The following is a 12,904-nucleotide window of genomic DNA, read 5'->3' on the forward strand; positions in this document are numbered from 1 at the left end:
AGAGGCATATGATGCAAGAAAGCAAGCTTACTCAGCATCAGCCAAAAAAAAAAAAAAAAAAAACACCCACTCCCATTTCACCCCTCCGTTCGTTCGAAATACCTGTCCAGTTGAGCTTTAAATTTGTTTAGGCTATCAACTTCAACAACAAGTGATGGAAGTCGGTTCCACCAACCAACCACCCGCTGGCCAAAGGCAAATTTCCGCACATCTATCCGACATCCGTCCTTCCTCAATTTGAATTTATGCCCTCTGAGGTGATTATTCTGAGAAAGATGAAGAATCCCATTGGCATTGAGCATGCTCAAACCATTCAAAGCCTTATACACCTCTATCAGATCACCTCGCCGGTGCCTAGTCTCCAGACTCTGTAATTTGCAAAACTTAAGCCTTTCTTCGTAAGAGCAACCCTTTGTTCCATTTACTAATCTTGTTGCCCTTCTCTGTACCCGTTCCAGCAGCTCTACATCCTTCTTGAAATGAGGCCTCCAGACCTGTATACAGTACTCAAGATGTGGCCTTACCATTGCCTTATACAAGGGAATAATCACCTCCTTATCCCTGCTAGAAAAATTCCTGTATATCATTGACAAGACACCATGCGCTACTCTTGCAGCTCGTCTGCACTGCTCAGAGAACTTCATATCTGCCTGCACAATTACCCCCAGGTCCTTTTCATTCTCCACCACTGTCAGTGTAGTACCGCAGAGTTGATACGTTGCTCTGGGGTTACTGTTTCCCATATGCAGCACTTTACATTTGTCGATGTTAAACCTCATTTGCCACCTCTCAGCCCATCTGTTCAACCTTTCCAGATCCTGTTGCAGCAGCATAGCGTCAGTATTGTCCTTAACGACCCTGCCAACCTTTGTATCATCTGCAAACTTGGACATTAAACTTGATATCCCATCATCAATATCATTCATAAACACCGAAAACAACAACGGACCCAACACTGAACCTTGAGGAACTCCACTAATAACATTAGTCCACGTTGAGCAGTGTCCATTGATTACCACTCTCTGTCTTCTGCCACTCAACCATCCCCTTATCCATAGCAGCAATTTGCCTCCAATGCCACACTGCTCCAATTTGTGCAGCAGTCTTCCATGTGCAACAGTATCAAAAGCCTTTCTAAGATCCAAATATATAATATCAAAGTTATTCCCTGCATCCAGTTCTTTTGTGACTACATCATAGTATCCAATCAAATTGGTCAGGCAAGACCTGCCCTTAACAAAACCATGCTGCGTCTGAGCTATAACTGAATTCTTGTCTAGATGATCCTGCAGTGCTTCTTTAACCAGTGCCTCCATTAATTTACCTGGAACAGAAGTTAAACTAACAGGTCTATAATTACTTGTGTCAGCCTTTGATCCTCCTTTGTGAATTGGGGTTACATTTGCACATCTCCAGTCTATGGGCACCTCCCCTGAGTCCAAAGAAGCTCTCATAATTATGGCTAGGGGTTTGCATACTTCCTTTGCTGCCTCCTTTAATATAACTGGATAGATCCCATCCACCCCAGGTGCCTTTTTTATGTTTATCCTCAACAATCTCTCCTCCACTTTCCTCTCTTAAATAAAGCTTATCTCCTTTTTTGAACTACATTTAATACTGCAAAAGTAACAAAGCTTAATTAGAAGAAAATGTATTTAAAATTCAATATTGCACGTTTTCAGAAAGACATATTTGTTGTAAGTGTCTTTCAATAAACAATTTCTATCACATTTTATTGCTAAGTAGAGTTGGATAGCACTACTTGCTAAAATCTTTCAAAACTTAAGGCCACAAAGCTACATAAAATTTAATTAACAATTACAATATAAAGTTTGAACTGTGAAAAAACAGGTCCACATTCCCAAAACAGCGAAGGTAAAGAAAGCCAACACAAGAAATGTTGGATAACTTACGTGGAAAATTAGTTTCCTGATACGGTACTCTTGCGCTGCTCGCTCAGTAAACAGACAGTAGGTGTTATTGGTCTGGTGCAAAGTCAAGAACGATATATTGATTGACAGGTAGGCTTGGCAAACAATATGCTGATTGGTGTGCGAACACAACACAATAACATTGGTTTAGTATCCTGTAACTCAGAACCACTAATGGTAATTTGCCCTAATCGCTACTTTCCATAATGGTGAAAAAAGGTCAGGTTACTTCCACTTGAATCCCATGGGAGCTTGGACACCTCCCAAAGCGGAGGGGTAACTAACCTTTTTTCTGTAGAATCACAGTCATATTTAGAAATACATTCATAAAAAATAAATTTTTTATGACTGTATTTTTATTTTTTTGTTCAATAATATGCCCTAATGTGAAAAAAGGTCAGGTTACCTAGGGGAGCTTGAACCCCTCCTGAAATGGAGGGGGTAACCTAACCTTTTTTCTTTAGAATCATGGGTGGACTAGTGCAGAAATTGTTTATTAACAAAATATTAATTTTTTATTACTGTACTTCTATTTTTTAAGACACTCGTGTGGGTACACACACACATCATAATGGCAGTCAACACCTCAATAGCTATTCACTATATATATATATATATATTTATATACAGGGTTATTCAAAATGAAGTCCGGGGTTTGAAATGTTTGAATGTTTGAAACCCCAGACTTCATTTTGAATAACCCTGTATATATATATAAAAAGAATCTTTCTTTCTTTTCCTATTATTTCCTAACACTTTGACACTAGAAAACTTTAGAAAACTTTGACATTAGAAAACCTTTTCTATTATTTCCTAAACCTACCATTTAAGTTCAGGATAAGAAATATAACGAAAAATAGAGAAACCTTTTCCTTTTTTTGTAACCAAACCTAAATCAACAGTATAGTAAAAACACCCATGAACTCCAAAAATTTGCTTTTAATAATGAGAAAAAAACAATGAAGAACATAAAAATAAACGGAATGAAATGTTTATTTATTTATTTTCATCAACCAACATTTTATTTTCCTTACAAATTTCTTCCATCTTTAAAAGATTCATCGCTACTATTACCTGTTTACCGTTCATTGCAAAACTATTATGCACTGTTCTTTACTCATAAATACACAATATAATGCCAACCAATGACTACACATTAGCTTGTCGTCTGTCGTGCCAACTACCAATCATTTCATCATTTGCCACGCCCATCTGTCAATCAATATATCCTTCTTGATTTCAGCTCCAGACCGATAACACCTACCATCTGTTTACCGAGCGAGCAGGGCTAGAGTCTGGTGTCGGGAAACTAATTTTCTGCATAAGTTATCCGACGTTTCTCGTTGATCTTGTGTTGGCTTTCTTTTCCTTAGCCCCCAAAAACTTTATAGAAAAAAGGTTTTTTTTTATCTAACAGATACCCTACCACTTGATTTAGTATTAGTAGTGTCAAATGAAACAAGGAAGCAAGTTTATACAAAACCAGCAAAAAAAAAAAAAACAAAAAAAACCCACACACTCTTCTTACATCACCTTGTCATCACCTCTAATAAGTCTAATATCTCTAAATCTTCCTTTAATTTATTCAGACTACTCACTTGCATAATGCCAGGTCGTAGTGTGTTCCAACACTCAACTGCCTACTAAATTAAAGTATATTTCTGCACATCTATTTGCAATCATCCTTCCTCGATTTAAATTTATACCCCTCCTTATGTGTGTTGCCTGAGCAAGAATACGGATGCATCAACATTTAGCTTACTCAATCCATTCAAAGTCACACCTCAGTCAGATCTCCATGCAGGTGTCTAGATTCCAGACATTGCATTTCCAGAACTGAAGTCTTTTTCGATAAGAGTATCTCTCTTTGTTTCCCCTCACTAATCATATTGCTCTTCTATGCACCCATTCTAAGAGATCCACATCTTTCCTAAAAGAGGCTTCCAGACCTGTATACCATACAGGTAATCCTCGAATAACACAGTAGTTAGGTTCCTCTAAAATGTTGTGTTGTGTGAAACCGTGTTATACGGGACTAAGAAAATGTACAAAAAGGGGGGTTATTATACACAAAAATACACTATTCCGTTAAAAAAACTAACAAAAATACACCATTCTAGATTTCGTGCATCTTCTGCTCTCTTTAAAAAATCAGTAATCTGGTTTTGTTAGCTTTTGCTTGATAAATCTTTGTGAACTTCATCGAATGGAACTAAATATTTTTGAAGTGCCCTTTTGAACATTGGGCTTCTTTCATTCAAGAATCTGCATTTACAAAATAAGATTCTAACTTCTCAGGTAACTTTATGCCTTCCTGTATGCTTTTTTAGAGTAAAATTTGAAAGTTTAGAATTTTCATCTGCGCTATCATCCTCTGAATTGATTTGATTTGCCTCCAATGCCATTTCCCCCAAATCCACTTCGCCGGGAAGTGGAAATAGCTTGTTCTCATCCCCCCTCTCCCCACCAGATAAAATATGTTTACTTTTATGAGCTTTCCATGTGCAATTACCATCGAAATGGTAATTGCACATGGGTGATTGCAATATGTGCAATAGTAAAAAATAGTAAAGTAGAGGCCCTTTTGCGATAAAAGTAGAGGAGATGGTAAAAAAAAAAAAAAAAAAAAAAAAACTGAATATCTACAGTAATTACTCTTGGATAAGTCCCATGATGTTTATAAAAATTTAATTGTCTAATTGGAAGATTATACCACAAAAGGGGAATGCATTTGGAACCCACCACTGCAGTAGTTGGTTCTAGTCTGTTAGGTATGGACTTTGCTTTTGCCAGTTTTTTTGTGAAATTTGTATATTTTCCAAAAACTGCATTATATTTTGTTTCTCCTGGTGGGGGGGGGGAGGTGATCATACTGGCATCTCCAAAAGTGTGGTAAATCAAGGTTGCACCAGTAGCGTAGCTACCCTTTTTCAGGCCCGGAGGCAAAGAACATGTTCAGGGCCCCTACTTAATTAATGAAAATTGCAAAAACAGGAGACAGCCAAAGATGCTGGGCCCTGAGGCAATTGACTTGCCTGCCTACATAGTAGCTACGCCACTGGGTTGCACTGTATAAACTATTATATATTTAAAACAAAGATTTCTGCTTTTAATCAATGAATGATGGGGCTAGGGTAGGGGGTGAAACTCCATTGGGTGATATCACTGGAAATAAAATCATTTTTATAACCATTCATAAAGGAATAAAAATATGTGGATTATCCAACAATTTTTTGTATGTTTGTTTGTGCACTTCCCACTTTCCCTTTAATTTTATTTATTTTTTTAATAGCTGGGTGTCTTGTGCAATCATTGGCCAAAATTGGTCACCAGGTCAATGCAATATCAATATATAAATGTGGTTCTACCAGTAAATTGGGTAATTATGGAAGGAAACAAAACATGACTGTGTAAAGAAAAAATCTTTAACTAATCTAGATAGCTATGTTTACAGAGTTTCTCATGAATTTGATGTAGGAAATAATTTTGCATAGTTGGTGGGTTAATGATTACTTTTTCAGATCGAGTTTAGAAGTGGGGTCATTCAAGGATTACTGTTGGAACCACTGCTGTTTTTTTTTTTTTTTTAGCTGACATTGACAAAAATATTTAGGACATAAAGCAAAAATATGCAGGTGATGCCAAGATTGGGAGAGTGGTTGGCACACAGCACTAAGTAACACTATCGGAATGGCTGTTTGGTTTCAGGGAAGTCAGAAAAGTGGCAGATCTTTTAATGTTGCTATGTGCTGCTGGTTTTACACTTGAGAAATAACAACCTCAAAATAACTTATACTTTTGGAGGGATTAAATTAAAATAGTAGAGAAATAAACAGATTTGAGACTTATGATACAGAAAATGTGAAATTCTTAGTACAGTATAGGCTGGCAGCAGGAGGGTCCATACTGTCATGTTGGTTATTTATTGAACATGTATTTGTAGAGATAGGGAGATGATAATGCCACTGCTTATGGCGGGTGTGAGACTGCACTTATAATGCTTGCTATGTCCAAATGTGGAAATTGCACCAAATAAAAAGGCATTGCGTTTTTTGAAAAGGTCCAAAGATGGACAAAGCATCTTATGGAATTGGCAGAAAGGTCCCCAGATGAGGAAAAACTTTGTATATGTTGAGTTTATGTAGTAAAATGAACTGGATTAGCACCTATGTGATGAATCAAACATATTTTGATACTAATAGTAATGCTAATAAGGGAATCCACACATGTATCTCATGTCTGACAGTATAGTTCAATGTATGTATACATTTGTGTATGTAATAGTGCAAAATAGAGTTGATGTAAGTTTGAAAAATATATACATGTTCTCTAAGTCTGATTATTCAGCCATGGCTACACTAAATTTAAACTACTCCGATCCTTTTAAATAACAGTTTGTTGATTCAAGTTAATTTGTATGTTCTTTTTTTTTTTTTTTTTTGAATAAGCATTTTTCATAGATTTGGTTATTACTCTTTCATGAAGCTGGTTATTGTGTGCTGTTTATTAGTATATTTTTGAATTAAAAGCTAATTTTTATTTATAACTCAATGGTAGTTTTTTGGAATTAGATATTTTCTAAATTCATATTAATGATTTTTTTCCCCTTCTTTTCTATTATTCAGAGGAGCCAGGTGCACCTGGAGTTCCTGAAATAGTAGACTGGGATGAAAATAAAGTTGATCTTAAGTGGAAACCTCCAAATAAAGATGGTGGTGCACCTATTTCTAGTTATATCATTGAAAAAAAGGAAAGATTTGGTACAAGCTGGGAGCCCTGTTTAGAAACAAATTCTCCAAAAACGGAGGCTACAGTTCCAGATTTGATACCTGGTCAACAGTACCAGTTTCGTGTGAGGGCAGTCAATAAAGCAGGGCCTGGAGAACCCAGTGATGCAACAAAGTCACATATTGCAAAACCTAGATACTGTGAGTATTTCCAAAGTTTTATATACAAACACAGAAAAGGAAAGTTCAGTTGTATTTATATAAAATATTCATAGAACTGTTTACTGTGAAATACTTATTTTACCTTGTTATTAGTGCTTTGAATTCAGATATGAATTCAAGGCATTGGAATGGGGATTCTTAATCTTTCTTGAGTATCACTCTCAAAAAATAAATAAATATAAATAAATAAATAAATTCTTTATTGCTAATAAGTACAGGACGTGTACTAGAGACAATAATACTCAACACGGCGACATGGCCAGGAGTTTTACATTATAAATGAAATTATAAATGAAATTAATTGGCAAAAAGGAAAAAAATTACCGTTACATGGAAATAAAGAGTTACAAACATGTAAATTATGAGTTACAAACATGTAAATTATGAGTTACAAACATGTAAATTGTAATAATGAAAAATGAGGACTAAACATCATATGGAGGATATTATCCCAGTTCCACAGATGGAATCCACTCGAAGAGCATGTGACGGTATTTGTAGTCGGTAGCTAATTTCTGAAGGTCGACTCCAAGACGGAGCAGTGCCTGAATTTTTGGGAGTGCCTGGGCAGGTAGGAACCGACTACACAGTTTCAACCGGTTGTATTTGAGGATTAGTGTGGGCTCTGACCTCAAGGATGGCGTAGGATTGTGCCACTGACAGAAATCCCAGATGTTTGGGGCATTTATTACTCCTGTGTACATTTTTACTGAAGTCATTAAACGCCTGCTGTCAATTAACCTCGGGATCCTGGGTACATTTAGCTGCTCAGCCATGTCAGTTGTTCTCAATTGAGGGGGTCGGCGATGCTTATTTGTGGCCCATTTCAGGGTCCAGTATTCACACGAGAACACCGGTTTTTGAAGTGAAGGCGACGCAGATGCCCAAATTTCAGCAGCATATAAAATAGCCGGATAAACGGTGGCTTGAAGATATCTGGTAGTGGTTGCGGCATCGTAGGAATGAAGTAAGTGTTGTTTTGCGCTCCAGCGTAGGGTGTTAAAACGCTTCCGGAGGTATTCTGTGTAATCATTAAATTTCAGCTTCGGATCAAAATATACCCCGAGATCTTTATGGCAGGTAACCACTGGAATTAGAGTACCTAAAACTGAAGGTTGAATTATTGTTGGTTGCTGTTTCAATGAGTAAGTCATTATTGCAGATTTTGACGGGTTAAGGTTTAATTCAAACATCTTCAAGTAAGTTGAAAGAGTGGTCAAGTTCTCTGTGATGGAAGACGTAATTTCCATTGGGTTTGTAGACGGTGGGATTAAGGTAAGAAACTTTATATCGTCGGCATATATTAGAGCATCATCACGATGAATCATGAAAGGAATCAGAATCGCTGAGAAGAGAAGGCCAGACAGGACACCACCTTGAGGGACTCCTGCATTAATTTTTCTTGTAAAGTGGGTTTTCTTCAAAGTGATTTTCTTCTTTTCTTCAAAAAAGATGCACTTTTCTGTTAACACTAGGTTATTTATTTATTTTATTTATTTTTTTTAATAGGAGAATTGCTGCTTAGGTTTTTTTTCCACACACCAATTTGCAACAATGTATATGCCATAGATTGGGAACATCTGCTTTATAATATACAGGTTGGGCATTTGCTAATGGAAATTGAATTAGAATAAGTTTGCATTCTGCAATAATGCTGCTATCTTATTATGTAGAATATAATTTTATAGGATAAGAGTTGTAAAATGGACCCGCAGTAATGGACTCGCATTTTACTATTCCAAGCGTATAAAGAACAAACACAAAAGTCTTTTAATAGGGATTTAACTCATTCAAAAGTAGCTAGTTTTCAGTTGCACAAGCATGTGATGGTTTTATTATGCTATGTATTCTATCTATTGTATAGCAGTCCCAGCATGCTGATTTGAAAAATTATATGCAGTGTTTTTGCTGTCACAGATGGATTTTTCTAAAATGTATATTTAAATTTAAACAAGTGAGTTATTGTAATTGAAACTGTATTACATTTCATTATGCTTCAAAATTTGAAAACCACTGTTTAGTGGTTTCTCTAGAACAGTTGCCACACAAGAGTATTGTCAGTTATTCCAGGATTTCTCCCTGCTGGTTGGAAGCAGTAGTGTTGGTAGGAGAGGTGTGGCATGAATTTATGAACAGAATTGGCTGAGGAGAAGCTTAGAGTCATTAGCATTAGCATTAGTAGAGGCATTTGATGCAAGAAAGCAAGCTTATGCAGCATCAGCCAAAAAAAAAAATAAAAAAAAAATAAATAAATAAAGTAAAATAAATAAATAAAAAAATAACCACTTCCACTTCACCCCTCTGTTCGTTCGAAATACCTGTCCAGCCGAGCCTTAAACTTATTTAGGCTATCAACTTCCATGACAAGGGATAGAAGTCTGTTCCACCTACCAACCACCCGCTGGCTAAAGGTAAATTTCCGCACATCTATCCTACATCTGTCTTTCCTAAATTTGAATTTATGCCCTCTCAGGTGATTATTCTGAGCAAGAGGAAGAACCCCATCAGCATTGAGCATGCTCAAACCATTCAAGGCTTTGTACACCTTTATCAGATCACCTCGCTGGTGCCTAGTTTCCAGACACTGTAATTCACAAAACTTAAGCCTTTCTTCGTAAGAGCACCCCTTTGTTCCATTCACTAATCTTGTTGCCCTTCTCTGTACTCGTTCCAGCAGCTCTACATCCTTCTTGAAATGAGGCCTCCAGCCCTGTATACAATACTCTAGGTGTGGCCTGACCATTGCCTTATACAAGGGAATAACCACCTCCTTATCCCTGCTAGAAAAATTCCTATATATCATTGACAATACACCATGAGCTACTTTTGCAGCCCGTCTGCACTGCTCAGAGAACTTCATATCTGCCTGCACAACCACCCCCAGGTCCCTTTCATTCTCTACCACAGTCAGTGTAGTACCACAGAGTCGATACGTTGCTCTGGGGTTGCTGTTTCCCATATGTAGTACTTTACATTTGTCAATGTTAAACTTCATTTGCCACCTCGAAGCCCATCTGCTCAACCTTTCCAAATCCTGTTGCAGCAGCATAGTGTCAGTAGTGTCCTTGACAACCCTGCCAACCTTCGTATCGTCTGCAAACTTGGACATTAAGCTTGATATACCATCATCAATATCATTTATAAATACAGAAAACAATAAAGGACCCAATACTGAACCCTGAGGGACTCCACTAATAACATTAGTCCACGATGAGCAGTGTCCATTGATTACCACTCTCTGTCTTCTCCCCCTCAACGGCGCCTCCGTAGCCAGGTGGGAAGGAGCAGCAGTGCGTAACACACGCTTCTTGATTAGACCGGGGTTCGAGCCCGTCACCACCAAATACGGAGGATGCGGGAAGGTCAGGGAATGACCACCGCATATCCCGGAGCAGTATGGCCTTAGTTGCTAATGCTCCTAAAAACCAAATAACAAACAATAACAATCCCCCTCAACCACCCCTTTATCCATAGCAGCAATTTGCCTCCAATGCCACACTGCTCCAATTTGTGCAGCAGTCTTCCATGTGCAACAGTATCAAAAGCCTTTCTAAGATTCAAGTATATAATATCAAAGTTATTCCCTGCATCCAGTTCTTTTGTGACTGCATCATAGTATCCAATCAAATTGGTCAGGCAAGACTTCCCCTTAACAAAACCATGCTGTGTCCGAGCTATAACTGAAGTCTTGTCTAGATGATCCTGCAGTGCTTCTTTAACCAGTGCCTCCATTAATTTTCCGGGAACAGAAGTTAAACTCACAGGTCTATAATTACTTGTGTCAGCCTTTGATCCTCCTTTGTGAATTGGGGTCACATTTGCACATCTCCAGTCCATGGGTACCTCCCCTGAGTCCAAGGAAGCTCTCATATTATGGCTAAGGGTTTGCTTACTTCCTTTGCTGCCTCCTTTAATATAACTGGATAGATCCCATCCACCCCAGGTGCCTTTCTTGTGTTTATCTTCAACAATTTCTCCTCCACTGTACTCTCAGTTATTACAAGATTCTCTAGCTTACTGCTAGAGTTGAATACACCTCTGGCATTCCCCTCGCTGAATAACTCCTCATGTGTGAATGTCGATGCAAAATATTCATTTAGTTTGTTAGCTACCTGAGCAGGGTCATCAACAGTTGACCCATCGATATCAAGTGGACCAATCTGATTCATCCCCTTCCTTCGAAAGTTTACATAAGTAAAGAATTCTTTGCTGTTTTTCTTCGCATCCCTTGCCAAGGATCTCTCGTAATCTGCCTTCGCCTGCCTAACCTCCTTTGTAACTTGGTTACAGATCAACTTGTATCTATCATAGGCTTCTGTGTCACGTGTTAATTTGTATGTATCCCATGCATTTTTCTTCTCTGCCATATGCCTCATTAGTTCATCTGACATCCATTTAGGCCTAAACCTTGAACAATATTTCTTAGTTGGTATGTAAAGCCTAGTAGCTTCCAAGATAAGTTCTTTGAATGCTTCCCATTTTGAATTAGCTGTTGGTAACATCATCAGTTGATCCCACTGTATAGAATTTAAATACTGTCTCAGTCCATCGTAGTCGCCTTTATGAAAGCAATACCCCTTCCCTTTACCCCTAATGGTAGTTACCTCTTTGAGTAACTCCCACTTCAGAACACTGTGATCACTGCCACCTAGTGGTTCATTTATCTGCAGATTCTTAATGCATGAAGAATCACTACTGATAATCAAATCAAGAGTATTACTCCCTCTAGTTGCCTTCCGAACATGCTGATGTAGAAAACAATCATCCAATAAACCCACAAAAGCCTTGCTAGTGTGTGAGTGACCAGCCCCCAAATTCCAGTCAATATCTGGGAAATTAAAATCCCCCATTATAAGACTCTCTGATTTACTGGCTCACTCTATTTCCCCGTACAGTTTCTTATTATGCTCATCAGAGTCATTAGGCCTATAGCACACTCCTACTCTCAATTTTGATCTCCCAATGCTTATGTCACACCAAACTGACTCCACACTGCACTGTCCAGCGATGTCGACTGGCTTCACTTCCTTGGATTTTATGTGTTTTTTAACTAATAGCATAACCCCTCCTCCCTTCCTATCCTGTATATCCTTTCTGTAGACATTGTACTCCCCAAATTCCAGTTCTGCATTCCTTATATCTGTGTGACACCACGTCTCTGAAATCCCCACAATATCTTCCTTTGATGTTTTGAGCAATACCTCAAATTCATCAAATTTATTTACTAAACTCCTAGCATTGGTGTACACGCAAGTATACATGCACCTGTTCTTTTTCTTAGCTACCCTAACACAACCCATGTGTTTACTTGTACCCCAATGATTCCCAGCAGTCTCTGAAATATCCTGCATCTTATTTTCCAGGCAGCGACTCATTCCAATAGAAGCAGTGCAAGAATCACTTTCACCTGTGTTAGTGGCTACTGTTAATCTATTAGTCCTTGTATCCCCCCCAATCTAGCAGTTTTCCGACCCACCTAACACTGCCTCGATAGCATCAGCAAACATTCTTGCACCCTTTCTATTTAAATGTATCCCATCCCTGTAGAAGCAGTCTCTCCTGTTAACAAGTACAGATCAGGCTGAAAAAAATTCTACCCCTTGAGCCCTGCACAATCTTTCCAGGGCCGAATTGATCGACAGGGCTCTCATCATATACTCCCTCCTATCGTGTCTGGGCAGAATTGCAGACACTTTCAAATTCAACCCTAATTCACAGCTTTTTTTCATCTGTGACCTGTACTTGTTAAGTAATTCCGCCGGTCTCCTACTCTTAATATCATTAGTGCCAACGTGTACAACTATATCACCTTTTGTGCCCTTAAAAGATGATATCCGCTGTACAACGTCATCAACCTTTGCCCCTGGCAGACATACCCTGGTCCTGTTCCATTAATGTGATGTTAGGATCATTCTTCAAATTCATAAGAAGTGCACTACTAATTGTATAAGTTTAATATGCAATTTCCATATGGTATGTATTATTATTATTATTATTATTATTATTATTATTATTAGCCATATA

The 12,904-nt window shown here is 38.0% G+C and overlaps 1 protein-coding gene across 2 annotated transcripts in view; it reads left to right on the forward strand.

The window, feature by feature from the left end:
* Positions 1–12,904, forward strand: part of LOC150079033 (twitchin-like) — a 2,795,346-nt gene that overhangs the window by 1,054,298 nt on the left and 1,728,144 nt on the right. For both annotated transcript variants that reach the window (XM_090382361.1, XM_090382360.1), the window contains one exon: positions 6,557–6,859. In XM_090382361.1, the coding sequence (XP_090238487.1) occupies positions 6,557–6,859 (303 nt within the window). The remainder of the gene's footprint in view (positions 1–6,556; positions 6,860–12,904) is intronic.

This window comes from Mastigoproctus giganteus, chromosome 10 (assembly GCF_048544385.1).
Source record: "Mastigoproctus giganteus isolate SK-2022 chromosome 10, ASM4854438v1, whole genome shotgun sequence".
Taxonomy (NCBI): domain Eukaryota; kingdom Metazoa; phylum Arthropoda; class Arachnida; order Uropygi; family Thelyphonidae; genus Mastigoproctus; species Mastigoproctus giganteus.